At 34.1% G+C, this 15,978-nt stretch overlaps 1 protein-coding gene across 7 annotated transcripts; it reads right to left on the bottom strand.

Annotated features, from left to right (window-relative positions):
* Positions 1 to 277: 277 nt before the first annotated feature.
* On the bottom strand, positions 278 to 5,258 carry LOC141671639 (protein FAR1-RELATED SEQUENCE 9). 7 transcript variants are annotated; one of them, XM_074477926.1, is made up of 5 exons: positions 5,110 to 5,258; positions 3,080 to 4,594; positions 1,592 to 1,815; positions 1,027 to 1,092; positions 278 to 765 (listed from the first exon to the last, which is right to left on the bottom strand). In XM_074477926.1, the coding sequence occupies exons 2-3, from the start codon at positions 4,541 to 4,543 to the stop codon at positions 1,648 to 1,650; spliced, it is 1,632 nt and encodes a 543-aa protein (XP_074334027.1). In that variant the 5' UTR covers positions 4,544 to 4,594; positions 5,110 to 5,258; the 3' UTR covers positions 278 to 765; positions 1,027 to 1,092; positions 1,592 to 1,647. The 7 variants fall into 7 exon arrangements, with proteins under 7 accessions (XP_074334027.1, XP_074334024.1, XP_074334025.1 ...); XM_074477923.1 differs by lacking the exons at positions 1,027 to 1,092; positions 5,110 to 5,258 and adding exons at positions 4,698 to 4,730; positions 4,823 to 4,962 and having other exon boundaries at positions 278 to 730; XM_074477924.1 differs by lacking the exon at positions 1,027 to 1,092 and having other exon boundaries at positions 278 to 730; positions 5,060 to 5,258.
* Positions 5,259 to 15,978: the final 10,720 nt, after the last annotated feature.

The raw sequence follows: 15,978 nt of genomic DNA, 5'->3' as shown, positions 1-15,978 counted from the left end.
ACAATTTCTCTTCAATAAATTGAAAATATACACAATGACCTGTATTGAATTTGGTACCTCTGGCCAAAATGTCTCTCGACCAAGTAATTTTACCAGGCTATATGGTAAACCAGTAATGGCACGACACATATCGCTGCAATAGACTTTTGCGCGAAGAATGGCCATTGGAATGTTCTGCAGTGAATACGACCACTGGAGCAATTCTGGATAGAACTAATATCATCAATTCTAAATTCGATATATCCATGCACCAAACGTAGAATTTAAACTTTACTAATATCATTAAGTTAATTTTACTTTGAAATAGGATATCCATAAGTTTACTTTGTACAACTGCTTACATAAGAGGACTACTGCTATATGATGTCGTGCCTCCCAACTCCAAGCAGGAATTACAACTAACTAAAAACAGTCAAAATGTATATGAATCGCCATTAACCATAGAATTCAACCAAGTGATTCTCCCAAAGAATGGTCAGTCTACTTTTTACCTCGACTTTGATATTGGTTGTTTCAATGCATACCAAAACATGGTACCTGTATTCACATAGAATGCAAACAACTAAGATGTATGCCTCTGACGTTCTAATGACCCAACCCAATAACCATAGCTGTTCTGCGTATTAGGCAAGGGACATCTGTTGTTCGGACTTCCAGCTTAGCGCTTCCTATTTTTCAACTTATTAGCCGGGCCTCCAAGAGATCTACTAGTGTACCCTATGTAAAAGATCTGCAGATATCAGACAGAATGCAGATGTTATATATCTTTACTTTGTTAAGTACCTCGGTCAAAAATTGCATGACCTGTCAACCAATCAAGTAATTTATGTTTTCTGCTCTCAAACTAGGGAAATCACTAATATACGAACTTTTTTTTGCTTAGTGTTAATCACATGATTCTTATATAGTTCGTAATAAGGACTAACTTTAATTTTACATTCAGTCAATAAGATAAGTTCCGAACACCTTACAAGTCGTCATGATCTTTATTATTTATAATTACTATTTAAAAGATCCACAGGATACACTGCCGAGCAAGTGAGAGGGAAGAGCCAGATATAACACCATACTGAATTTTCCATGAAGCAAGATCTGACACAAAGCAGATGATATAGGCTTGTAAGACATGCTTATCTAATGCAAGAATTGAGACGCTAGCAATGAGCAACCATTTGTGTATGTGTCTTTGTCCATATATACTTCAGCTATAGTTGCTGGAAAACTAAATATTACCCTTCAAAAGAGCTGATTCTTTTTTTTTTTGTGCTAAATAGAGCTGATCTATCTTGTCCGCTGAATTATAATTTAGGAGGTCAGAAATTAAGCACATGCAGACAACAGACAATTATTCTTAATAATACTGAAACAAGTCCCAAGTGTAGAAGGGAGGACAAAAGATATTGAAAAACCAACTAATATTTACACAGGAGGCATATAGATGTATAAAACTTTAAGACTTGATACAAAGACAAATTTTTCAAAATAAAACAATTGTTACACTTAAATAGAGTTCTAAGATAATTCTAACCTCTCCTAATGTTAATGAGTACTCCAAAATGGAACATGAACAAATGAATTATAACAGAATTACCTTTAGTCAAGCTTGCAAGATGATATATATGATAACTTCTGTGCAGCAATTCACATCTAATCTTTAAGGCTTAGCCTTGCATTCTGAACTTTAACTGATAGCTTCAGCTTCTGGTCCTCCATATCTCTCAATACTGAAAGTAGCTTTGCACGATAAACTTCACATTGCTGATTTGCAGTATCCAGCTGAGAAGTCAATTCAGAAATTTTCTTTTGCTTCTCAACCTGCAAAAGGTTTCATTGTAAACGCATTCTGTGCAAGTAATGTAGTACCGAGGCATCTTATAACATCTTTCACAGTATTCTGCAATAATTTAATACATGAGTGATTATTAGAGATATCTGTAAAAAGAATGGTCATAGTTTACAACATAATAAAGAGTCCCAAACAAGAATTTGTAAAATGTAAAAAATTAATCAGCACGGTTGTAAGAGAGCAAGTAACAATGATTTAAATAATGATAGACGTTTTCAAGGAGGTAAGCATACTAAAATATTCTCAACAGTTGGACCAATGGAACAGTTAATTTTCATCTTCTCAATAATTGGTGTTTGCAGGTCACACACACACACACATATCTAGGTGGAGTCTTGCATCATTTTGGGATCACTGAAATTTAATGGGGAAATACAAGTACCAAACCGAACAAGTTCATTTGCTGTTATCAAATATTTTTACTCTATTTAATATAAAAAGTTAAACATAATCCTCATATTAGGTACCAGCACGGTCTTGTTAACAACTCGGATGGATATAATATACAATAATTGACCTATTAGGCACCACTGTCAGTTAGTGGTCATTAGGCAAAACATACATTGATATTCAGTTGATAATCATCAATACGATACTTATACTTTTCAGAAGAGAAATCCTAGAGGTTGATGTACATCAACAAAAACAATCGTGTATTTTGGAAGTGAATTGCTAGAATCAGATAAGTATGTTCACAAATGTAAGATACTATGGACAACATTATCTATACTATACTATTATAAGCATTATAAGCAGAACACCCTCTATTTGGTAGTCGGTTGCTCGGTACAGTTGTTTGGTACGACAAATAACAACCGTCAGATCTAAAGTTAGAAAGATGAGAACCGTTGAATGCAATAATAAAATATTATTATATTAATATTTAAACTGCTCTCATGGATTCAGGGTTCGAACCCTGCAAGAACTTATTATATTTAAACTTTTATATTCTTTATTTTAACAATTTCTACAGGGCTCGAGTCCCGTGAACAACATATTATATTATATTATTTATTTTCAGTCAAGTCTCAAATTATTATAAAACATATATTGTTATAACTTATTATGTTTTTCAATTTATATTATAAAATATATTATTAAAAATTATCGAATGTTAAAAGCAATCCGTGCATCGCACGGGTTATAGGCTAGTATAATATAATTGAATGATACACCCACTCAACAATATATAAAACTAATTAGAAAAAGTAAATGAATGCGGAGCAAACTAACCGTTGATTGATGCAGCGTCATTGGATGTTCGCATGCATGCTGGTTATTACCATTGGCCAAAGTTTCCCCATGTGCTGTTGCAAACTTGTTCTTCTTTGCAGTGGCAACCTTCTTTGCCGCCTCTTGCAAAGCATCCATTGCTACATTATAAATATGTATGGACTTAGCCCCTTCTTCAACAAACTTGATTGCTTCTTGGCGGAGATTGTTGCATCGATCAATTACAGGATCTTGTGCATCAGTAGGCAATTCTGGAGCAGTTACACTGACAGGTTTTCCACTCTTTGCATTTCTTGTCCATCGTGTCAATATATACTGCGAAGGAAGTGTTAGAACATTTTTTGCTCGAAAAACTGACAATATATGTCTACAGATAATGCCAGAATACTCAAACAGTTGGCAGCTGCAATTAGCTTTCATAAGGCTATTAAATGTTACGGTGTGCGCTTTCTGGTCTTGCCCAAATTTTGCTACCCGATATACGGCGACTGTCCCTGAATCATTAATTTTTGATGCAGGATTAGCCATAGTTTCCACCAGTTGATGCTGGAATTTAAGGAAAATTCTCCGGGTATAAAGATTTGCAGCTTGTTTTTCCATAGGAGACGGTGTTTTAAGAATTGGCACAGTAATCATAGTATCATGGTCTGCGTTCAGTTCCTTTTCGTGCCAAGTCGCTACAGCTTTCTCATATTGTGTCATCAACATCTGAACGGTGGTAGCTACATCTATATACCCACTGAAGAACGAGCTTATATCATCACTACTCTCTGATGTACACAATTCTCCAAAGAACGTGTCCCTCATGTAGACTGGAACCCACTGATGACGAGCACCATACATAGACTGGAGCCATTCATTATCCATAAGATAGTATCTCTCTAAAAGAGATTGCCAACACAACTCAAATTCTTCAATCGTCTCAGTGTCATTAATGCACTTCTTAAAGTCTGCTTCAAAAGTCAAATGAGTCTGATAAATATGAATCAGTTTCTCCTGTGTTTCTTTCAAGATACACCACTTGCAAAACCGCTGACGGGTTCCTGGTAAAACCTGTGCAACAGCCATCTGTATCATACGATCAGGATCAGTTGTAACAGAAATCGGAGGTTGTCCCGACATGGCATGTAGCCAAGTCTGCAATACCCAAATCAATGAGGCGTCGGACTCATTAAAAAGTAATCCACATCCAAACAATACAGGCTGACCATGATGATTCAATCCAGTAAACGTAACCAACGGTAAGTTCGAATGCTGGCTCCTAAATGTAGTATCAAATCTTACAGTATCTCCAAAATGGGTATAATTAGTTCTTGAAATAGGGTCAACCCAAAAAATATTCTCATCATGAACAGCATAATAGAATTCAGGATTCTCCACCTGCATTAGTTTCAAATACTCCAATACATCCTCACCCCGACCCTCAACGGGACTATGTGTGCCACTTCCACTCATCAAAATCATACCTTCAAACTCAACTCGCACACAATTATCCAAGATTTAGCAAGAATCAATCTGGGTACAACAAAAAAACAAGATAAAAATAAGCAAATTAAGTCGTAAAGTTTCAATCTTTACACAACTACTCATCAAAATCACATCTTTAAACTCCACTTACACACAATTATCCAAGATTTCAGCAAAAATAAATCTGGGTATAACCAAAAACACGAAAAAAATAGAATATAAGCAAATTAAATTGCAAAATTTTAATCTTTACACAACTACTCATCAAAATCACACCTTTAAATTCAACCCACACGCAATTATCCAAGATTTCAGCAAGAATCAATCTGGGTATAACAAAAAACAAGTAGAAAATCACATACAATCAAATTGAGTTGTAAAGTTTCAATCTTTATTGTCCTTGCTATAAGATTAACAACACATGTTATCAACTATCTTCAAGGTAATATACATACACATATATAAAAAAAACAATATGTAAACATGTAATAGTTGTAAGACAAGAAAGTATACCATTTAATAAAAACATGAATAAAATGTAAGTAAATGTAAGATGAAATTACCAGTTAAACAGAACCTAGGGTTTACACTTTACAACAACAAAAAGACCTTTCTTGCTTCTTCTTTAGTACCTCATTTTAATTCAAAAAAGTTGGTTTTAATTGATGTATATTTTGATAAGTTTCGGTCTTCAAGTTCTAACACTCAGATTTTAGAGCATTGATATTGAATGATTGTTACTGATTCTTGCGGATTTTAATTATATATGATTTAGCGGAGTTATTGAATAAATTTTGTAGAATTTTGTTGATTTTGAGAGGTAATTTCTACAAATTTATCAAAAAAAATTAAATTTTATTAGGATTTTTCAAAACATAAAATCTACCGGTAAATTTATTAAAATCTACAATTTTATAAAATTCAAAAAATATATAGAATTTTGAATATTACTAGATTTTAATGAATTTTTAAAATTTAAATTAAATACCACCATATTTTAATTGAGTTTGTAATTCCAAATTGAATATCCCAAATTAAAAAAAAATCAATTTTCATTGAATACCATCAAATTTTAAAATATTTATTAGAATCCAGATCGAATACTCTAAGATTTTCGAAATCCAAAAAAAATAATTAAAAATCCCAATTGGACCCACTTATTTTATATATTTATTTATTTGAATTTTTATGTGAGAGTGTGACTAATTTATATGATTTTTTTTCTTAAAATAAATAAATTTTAGATGATCCTTTATTACCCATCTTTATTTATTTTTACATTTATTGCGAACTCTGTAATTTTTGTATGGACAGTTCTAGCCATTTGTCAGAGTGGGCGAAACAAAACTGAAAAATAAGTTTAAATAAATGATCTTTTGCCCGACAAAATAAATGATGTTTACAGAACTATCTGAAATTAAATTGGTCTTAAATGAGAAATTAGTCATGACCTTAAATTGACCTAGGAAACATGAACTTGTCAATTAAATTAAAATAAATAAATATATAAAAATAGCCAATTAATTTGTTAAATTCGCTCGATTCGGCTCGAGTTCGAGTAGCTCGTTTGGTAAGTTTATCGCACTCAAGTTCGAACAACATTTCATGTTCAATAAGTTTAACAAACAAAACCAAACTTTTAAGGTATTTGGTTCGTTAAATCCGTGTTCAAGTTCGATTCATCCATTAGATTCAATAATAAAATATATTTTTAATAATTTTTTCAATGTTTCAATTATACGGATGTTAAGATAAATAGATTTTAGTCATGTGAAAAAATTAATAAAAATATTCAAATCTATCTCATATGAATTTATAAAGAAAATTCAGTAAAAATACATTCTTTAAAATTGATAGGGATAAATGAATCCTGAATGTGTAAATTAAATATTATATTAATTATACATGATTTGGGCTGCTAGGCCCAGTAAGAAGATGTATGATATTCAGACAAAAAGGTTAACACATTGATCGGGCCTGATAGACCAGATCAGGCCTGATGGAACAAAGAAGGTCCAAAACCCTGATTATTAATTAATTTCATAATTAATTAATAAGGGAGAAAAACAGCTATTAAGATAAGTCCTAATGGGGATATAAATCCTTGTAGATTGGCCTCCAAGGAACCTCATGGGATAAAAAATCAGCTTCCTACTTTCTAGGACTCCAAAGTCCATTCTAATTCAGAGACTTGACCACCAAGTCTCCTATACCAAGTCCAATTCAAGGACCACCAACATCTATATAAGGGGTCTCACCCCACAAATCGGAACTACGTTTTTTGACTTGATCATTGGCATATAGTAAGGTACGTAGGCATCTTGTTAAGGCAGATTGAGTCACGAAACACAAGAGCAGTCAAATCGAACCTCGAAACTCACGTTCCTTAGTAATAAATACAGCAATTATATATCTTAGTTTTTAATCCATAACATTTGGCGCCGTCTGTGGGAAAACACAACAACCATGGCGAAAACACGGAGAACAGTTAGAGCCCTTGAAGGAGGAACACCAACGGGGACAACCCAAGTGATTTCTTCAACTGTGGAGGTACCTCCTCATTCAACTTATGCAATTACGCAAGGAGAAGCCCAGATAGGGGCAACTGAACCTCATCCACAAGGGACGATTCCCTCGGCTACTCAAGGTACGAATCCCCAAGTTTAACAACTACATGCACCTGTGAATTCTCGACCCATCGGGTACGAATATTCAACTGTTGTTACTACTAACCCCCCTTATGGGATGCCCCTTTACCTCGAGGTTGGAGGAAGTGGACATGTTGGACGGAGTGAAGCACGAGGGCGATCGCCCCCATGCATACGAGGTTTGGCTCCTATCCCTAAGGATCAAGAATTTTCTGGTCCTTACACTGAGAGAGACTCCGAATCTTCGGATGATGAAGTATCCCCAAGAAGGAGACGTGCTGGCAAAGAGCCGATGGCTGATGGTAGCCAACGTCCTCAAAGCACCCAAGGGACGAATCCCCAAGAAGTGCAGGAAAGGATCAGGGCTCACGAGGCTGAGATTCAAAGGCTGAGGCGTGACTTGGAGGCGCACCAGACCACCAGACCCCCAGTACCTCCTAGGGGGAGAAATCCTACTCCGCCCTTCACTGAAGATATAATGAATGCCCATATCTCAAGAAAGTTCAAGATGCCAAATATCAAAGCTTATGATGGCACGGGAGATCCCGCTAATCATGTTAGGACATTCTCTAATGCACTGCTGTTGCAGCCCGTGAATGATGCTATTAAGTGTCGGGCCTTTCCTCAAACCCTGTCGGGTATGGCTCAAAGGTGGTATAGTCGTTTTCCCCCAAACTCTATTGGGTCGTTCAGAGAATTAAGTCAGGCTTTCATTAAATAGTTCATCAGTGGGAGAGTGCATGTGAAAAGTTCAACATCCCTCATGAGCATTGTGCAGGGAGCAAAGGAATCTTTGAGAGACTACCTGAATCGTTTCACAAAGGAGGCTTTAAAAGTCCCAGACCTTGATGACAAGGTCGCAATGATAGCACTGCAACAAGGAACTAGGGACGAGTTTTTCAAGATGTCCTTGGCCAAACGCCCTCCTGAAAGCATGTTGCAGCTCCAGGATAGGGCAAGGAAATACATCAAGGTGGAAGAGAGCATGAGGAAGACGGTAGTGAGTAATGAGCCCACTGGAGGCATTAAGCGGAAAACTGATCTGGAGTATATCGCTAAGGACAAGTATCCTAGATTAGAGCAAAACCCTGATAATCAAACCACGCAGACCCACCGCACACAGTAAAAATGCAATTTTTAGTTTTTTTTGGTGTGGTTTGAATTTTTCACAGTTCGATATACGTTGTGATATGTGGTTTGATATTTTAAAATCGGTCTTTCTAATGTGTGCCTAAATGCACACAATAGTCACTAATTCTAATAAAAATGGGCTATTTTTATTGGTGAAATTGATGTGAATGCAGGAGGCCATTAACATTTATTATTCAACCATCAATAAGAAGAACCCATTTATATGGAAGTTAGTGACTATTGTGTACTCTTGAACACACCATAGAAAATCCTTTTTAAAATTATGGTTCAAGCTACATCGTAATTTCATGTTATATATAAATTTGTTTATAATGTATATTGATATATAGTGTATATATATAAATATATATTATAGATTCATTTCTTACTAATTATAATTTATGTTATAAATATTATCTTACATATTACAAATATCGACATATTTTTATTTTTAATCAAAAATATATTATTTTTATTTTTCTTATTAGCTAAATTTTTATTATATTTGCTTGTAAATATTAATTTTTTTAATATATAAACCGCACAGACCGCACCACACCGTATTGCATGTTTGTGGTGTTGTTTATGCGGATTTTGAAGTTACGCCGTGCAGGTGCGGTTTGAAAATTTGATCAAACCTAGTTTGCGATTTGAGAAAAAACCGTACCACCCGCACCCTTAATCACCCCTAGTCTTCAAATTTAACACTTATTTTATACTAGCTAACGGCCACGGGTATTAATTAATAATTATATATTTTTATTCGGTTTTGTATAATTTTATTAAATTCTATATAAATAATTAATTCTAAATAATGATTATATAATTATAATTTCGTTGTTTATAATTTCAAGTTGGGTTCGAATAGTATAAATAGTATATGATTGATAAAATCTTATTCATAAATAATAATGTAAATGTTTGTTGTTGGTGAGTGAGATTTGACTCTGAAAACTTATACGTATCTTTATAAATAATATAAATGTTTGTTGTTAACGAGATTCGAACCTGAGAACTTTTATGTATTTTTATAAATAATAATACAACTGTTTGTTGTTAACGGGATTCGAAGCTAAGAACTTGTGGAGTATATTTTTTTTAGTATTTGGATCTAACGACTCTGATTATTTGATTAATAAGATCTTACGCTCGTGATGGAAAGAGATAACCAAAATGAGGAGTTAACCAAAATACTAATTATATCTCATTCCGGTTATTATAGTATGATAAAAATATTTATTTATTTGAATTTTTGTGTGAGAGTGTGACTAATTTATATGATTTTTTCTTCAAATAAATAAATTTTAGATTATCCCTTACGGATTTTTTCAAAATTACCTTTTTAAAAAAAAATCAAAAATACTGTCATTTTTAAACATATTTTAAAAATACACTTTTTTTAAGTTTCATTTTCAAAAATACAATTTGTAACCTCTGTGACATGTATTTTTTCTATTGTGGTCCTTCCGTTAAAATCTGAGTAACGCCGTTAATTTTACAGTGACGTGTCAAATCTCTAAAGAACATTTTTAAAGTTTTAGACAATCAAAGAAAACTTTCAAGATGATTTCAATGTCAAAATTCGAAACTTGAGTAACCAAAATACTCATTTTTCAATCCTCTATCTATCTACACCATCAAAATTCAGTTTGGGAAACTTTCAATTTTTGAATGAAATTAGGGTTTTGATTTGATTAATTTTTCAGTGATGTTGACGATGTTGATGGATAGAATATTGAAAAATGAGTGATCTAGTTACTCAAACTTTAAGTTTGGAAAATGAAATCATCGTCAAAATTGTCTTTGATTCTTCGGATCTTGAAGAATATTCTTCGGAACTAACGGCGTCAATCTGATTTTAACGGAAGGACTCTGATGAGAAAAAATCAATAGTTGAATTACTTAAAAATTTATATTTATTGTTCAGATACCTAGAAAAAAAGTGTTTATAATTCAGGGACATTAGATAATTTTTCCTTTATTTTTACATTTGTTGCGAACTCTGTAGTTTTGTATGGACAAGTTATAGCCATTTGTCGAGTGGGCTAAACAAACCGAAAAAAGCTCCCACATAACACTATTTAAATAAAATGATTTGTTGCCCGACAAAATAAATAAGTAAATAAAATGATCATTTATAAGAAATTACATTGATCCTAAATTGAGAAATTAGTCATGACCTTAAATTGACGGGTTAGAAAACTTGAATATATCAATTAAATTAAATTAAATAGATAAAAATAACCAACCAATTCGTTAAAATCGCTCGATTCGGCTCGTGTTCGGTAAGCTCGGCCGGTAAGTTTACCGCACTCGAGTTCGAACAACATTTTATGTCTGATAAGTTTAACAAACCGAACCAAATTTTTAGGATGTTCGGTTCGTTAAACTCGTGTTCGAGTTCGATTCGTTCATTAAGTTCAATAATAAAAAAAAAATTAACAATTTTTTCAACGATCCAACTGTACGGATGTTAAGATAAATATATTCTAGTCATGTGAAAAAAATAATAAAAATATTCAAATCTATCTTAGATGGATTTATAAAGAAAATCCATCAAAGGTACATTCTTTAAAATGATATTTATTTCTCGTTAACAAAATAAATTTTTTAACTAATTATCACAATGATCTAACCGTACATATATTTAGATATACTGATTTTGGTCACGTGAAAAAAATAAATAAATAAATTCAAGAAGATCATAATACTACCCCTAAATGGAAATTGTCATTGATTAATCAAATTAAGTTTTTAAGTGATGATTTCAACGATCCAACCGTATGAATGTAAAAATACATTTATTTTATTCATATAAAAAATAATTATTATTTGTTTACATTTTAGTTTAAGTTAAAAATTGGGTTTTTTTTGAAAATATGTTATGGTAATGAAATGTTCGTGTTCGGTTCGCTCGAAAAGTTCGCCGGACAACTCGTGCTCGATTGGGTAATTAATGAACTCGAGTTTGAACACAAAAATACATTTGACAGTGTTAGCGACCATTGTTCAGTTCAATAGGTTTTTTCGTGTTCGTAAAGAGTTCGTCCGAAATTGTCCATGTTTAGTTTCTGATTTTTGTTGAAAGTTAATGATTTGTGCTTAAATTTTAGTGACTAATGTTTAGAAGGGTGGAAAATCAAAATACCCACCATTTAGGGCAAACTGTGACGGCCTCAACCCCGGGGTCAGGAGTTGACGTCATCAATAACAATAATAACAACATAACATAATCCAACTCAACATTATTATATAAACACAACCCTTTTTTACCAAGATCTTTTCCAGGTTTAAGTATGACTTAGGTTACAATCATCACAAAATCAAATTAATAAAGGCAATCCTGACAATAATATCTTAATACAGCAAATCAACAGACACAACTACCCCAGAGGAGCCTGATACGGAAGGAACTGGAACTCTGCCCTGACTATCACGGAAGAATCCCCTAGGCATCTGCAATACATATATAAAACATTCTGCATGGGTGAGCAATCAATTGCTCAGCAGTACCACTATATAAATAACAAGAAAAAACGATTTAAAGTAAAGCAGTTATAGGAACATAATTCATAACTTGTTAAAAACATGTAAAACATGTGTAAACTGGATATCAAAACTAGCATGCTCTGTAAAACAAAATCAACAGTCGTGTGCTGTGTATAAATGCCAAAGTTCAATTTTAGCATGTTATTTTCATTTCCAAATCTTCCGTTCCATTACAGGATCCACAAAACCATGTGTCCCGTTACGAAGACCCAAAACCATTTGTTCCGTTACTGGAACCTCAATCACTTGTTCCGTTACTGGAACCACAAAATCATCTGTTCCGTTACGGGAACCACTAAATTACAATCAGATATGTATTGGATGTTATCTAGGGACGGCTGATCAGGCCTCCACACAAATTATCTAGGATAGTTGGTCGGGCTATCACACAAAATGTCTAGGAAAGCTGATCGGGCTTTCACACAAAATCACTGGATCCGCATAGACTAGCTAGGTCTCTGATTAACTATGTTGGACTAATCGGTTAGGTAATGCGCGCAACCGAATTAGCCACTTATGCAACGTTATCCAATATCTGATTCGTTTTATCCAGTTTTCAAATCTACTTTTACCCATCTCTTTTCAAAACAATTTTATCACAACACACTATTCAAAACTTCCTTTCATTTTAATCACATTCTAGACATAGGTACTTTCAGAAGTACTTTTCCCCAAAAACATATTCAAACAACATTTTAAAATGCAGGGGATACGTAACTTAAACCTTTATATTCCATTACGAGAATAAAACAACAGTTAATCATATATACTAAACCATAAAAGAATGGTCAGGGGTACTTGCCTTGCAGAGCTTTACAAACTATTATTGATCGACTCTGAGCCGATTCGGACGCTCAGACTTTAACGTCTAACCACTAGATCACCTTGGATTCGACTTCAACACTTATGTTCTTCGGTGGAAACCCTATTGAGCTCGTTGACTGTCCACTAGGTTATCCCTAGTCCGACATCCACTTTCGGTTTCCCGAATAGAACCTACAGAGTCGAAATACTCTATGTTAGGCGTCTAGGTATGCTTGACATATCCTCAATACCAATTCTACCCAACGATATCCAATTCCGACTCGCAATTATGCATATTATAATAACACACGCAACAATTAGGGTTCACATTCTCGAAAATCAGTTCAGTGTTCGTTTCCAGAAAATACATATACTCGTCATTTTACGAAATTAGGGTTATTGGTGTTGGCAAAAATATTTCATCACAACGTACAATCAAATTTCGTATAAAATATATGTATGTACGTATATATACTCGATCGACGTTCCGATAACTACTGGATATGCTTCCGTGTTTCCGTGATTTGATTTTCCGGAAATCGGACAGCACCTCCTTTATTTATCGGCCTATCCCGTCGAACAACTCGACGTCAAACCAATTCACAACAACTACAACGACAACCCAATCACAGTCCAATTGCACAAATCCCAATCACCGATTCATACCAATAATATCAATCGAAATCCATAAATTCCAAAATTCCAATTCAATTACCATTATTAATTTATTAATCGTATTTTATATTTTAAATCTTAGGACTCATAATTGATTCATATTCGCCCACCGTCGGCTCGCCGTGGCTCATTGCCGACGGCGGTAAAATTCGCGGGTATCCGATTAAATTCGGGTTTCCAACGCAAATTTCACTGATTATCTTTTATAATTTTCCTGCACGAAACAAATTTTATTTCACGAATACTAAAAAATAATTTCCCTGTAGAAATTTAAAACCCAAATTAGAACACGCGCAACAGGAATTAACGCCGCAATTGAAATTCAACTGCATAAATAAATATATATACACATTACACGCGCACTACACGCGCCACCATATCCAACCTCTCCGGAAAACAAGGCTGGCGGCGGCGATACCAGAACAACCGCGGTGCTTACCGAAAAGAAGAAGAACAACGGCGGAACCAAGCGGAATCAGGGAAGGATCAGAAAAGAAGGAAAAGATAAGGGAGAGGGAAGATTTTTCTGTTGAGCAGGGAGAAAGACCATGCGCGTAGAGAGAGTGAGAGAGACGGCCAGAGAGAGTGTCGAGAAGAAGAGAACAGATTAGAAAAAAAGTTGTGTTTTGTTTTTATTTAATTATTCAATGATTATACATTTAAATAATACAAAAATACACGAGTCGTTATACAAACTGCCCAAAATACCAATTGGTGGTACTATGCGCCCAAAATACCCATGATACACGCATCTGAGGGATGCGTATTCGGCCTTTAAAAAATTAACAAAAAATACGCATGTTCAACATGCGTATTCACATTTTGTTTTTTTTGTGAATACGCATGTTGAACATGCACATTCTTTTTAAAAACAAAAGTGAATACACATGTTCAACATGCGTATTTTTTATTAAATTATAGAAGTTTAAATACGCATTCCTTAAATATGTATTCTGTGGGTATTTTGGACGGTTTTCGCGCATCTAAGTATTTTGGACAGTTGAAGGCCAAAAGTGGTGTATTTTGGGCATTCTTTCTGTTTTTAGAATTGGTAATTTTGTAGTAATGGTTGTTTTAATTATTGGTAATTTTAATTTTAATTTTGTGATTGTGTGTATTGGATAGGATTGTTCAAACTCGTTTTAATAAACTCAACCCGGCTCGAACCCGTAAACGAGTCGAGTTCGAGCACACTTTATACTCATTTTTCTAAATGCCTCGAGCCGAGCATGTGCGGAGCTCGAATAGAACTTGAATCGATAACCGAAACTCGACCTGACCCGACTCGAGTTTATTTAAAAAATAAGTATTATAATAAATCTAATCAGATTTATTCTTTCAGTAATATAAACAAACACTTTGTTTACAAGAAAATAGTAGAAGAAAATAATATAAAAAATAAATATATATTACCTACAAATGAGCAATATCAATATTTCAATATCATACACAAATTGAAATTACCTAAATACCCAAGTAAACACATAACACACTCACTACCAATATCAATATAGAGTAGGGTTTGAGTTGATTCGCTGATTGATGGAGGGGATTTTGAGTTTGAGTTTGTGAGAAGTTAGGATTTGAAGAGCGTCAGTGAATATGAGTTTGGGGATTGGAATTAAGCCGTGCTCAAAAGGCTCACGACGAAGATGTATGTATGTTTATTTTGTGTTGGAGGTGGTGTGGAGGTTGAGGGTAGTTCGAATGAGTCTGGCTCGGTGATCATAATGGTGATATTGATGGAATTGACTTTATATTAGTCAAGCACACTCACTCTGATGGCGTACTTTATGCATGATAGGTCGGCAAGGAAATGGGAACAGTGGCTGAAGCCATTAGGTATAGGCGGTTTCCAGAGGTACAATCTTCTAGTTCTTCCTATTTGACCTGAAACTGATCGATCTACTCATGAGCAGGATGAAGAGAGGTCTAACAGGCCTAGGAGGACCGAACCCACAGAGATTCCTAAATAGATAAACCTTTCAAACTACTGTTGAATTCATGGGCAGACAAGAGACATAAAATTTGAATGGTGTTTTGCCATTTAAAAGAAAAAATATTATAATTCTTAAGAACTCAGATCTTTGTATTGCAGGGGGGGAGAGAGAGATAGATTGTTGTGATTACAAATTGGTGTGGGGAAGGAAAAAGAATTGGTGTAGTGTTATTCCTAGAAGACTAACAATGAGATTTACAGAAGGGGGGGTTGAATGTAAATCTCAAAACTTTTTCAAGTTTTGAGCAGTTTATAAAGTTGTGTGTTCAAGAAGAACAAGTGTGTGAATTGCTTTAAGCTAATACAGACAGATATATATTCAAGCACAAATGTAAAGAACACAACAGACCTTAAAAACTTTTCTGGTGGATTTGTTGTTCCACCAGAGATGGTATATTAGAAAATCTGTGTTCAACAATGTTGATCACAGCTGCATCCTAGTACAAACTAGATGAATTTTCTCTCAAGATATTTCTTAACAGCTCTGGAAAAAATCTCTCCTTTTACTAGCTTCTTCTTGGTTCATATATATTACCAAGTGTACAAGTGAAAAACAATATAAAATTACAATAGTAAAATAAGTTCTTCACTTGCTTCTTTTCCTGTTCACTCAAGTACTTTGTTGA

This window comes from Apium graveolens, chromosome 7, assembly GCF_009905375.1.
Source record: "Apium graveolens cultivar Ventura chromosome 7, ASM990537v1, whole genome shotgun sequence".
NCBI lineage: Eukaryota > Viridiplantae > Streptophyta > Magnoliopsida > Apiales > Apiaceae > Apium > Apium graveolens.
The sequence above is the reverse complement of the archived record's forward strand: the minus strand, read 5'-3'. Positions and strand labels throughout refer to the sequence as shown.

Excerpts from the sequence above, each read along its gene's own strand:
- LOC141671639 (XM_074477924.1), bottom strand. The coding sequence starts at position 4,543 with ATGATTTTGATGAGTGGAAGTGGCACACATAGTCCCGTTGAGGGTCGG. Across the intron at positions 1,816-3,079 it reads TGACGCTGCATCAATCAACG|GTTGAGAAGCAAAAGAAAAT; the intron begins GTTAGTTTGCTC and ends AACCTTTTGCAG.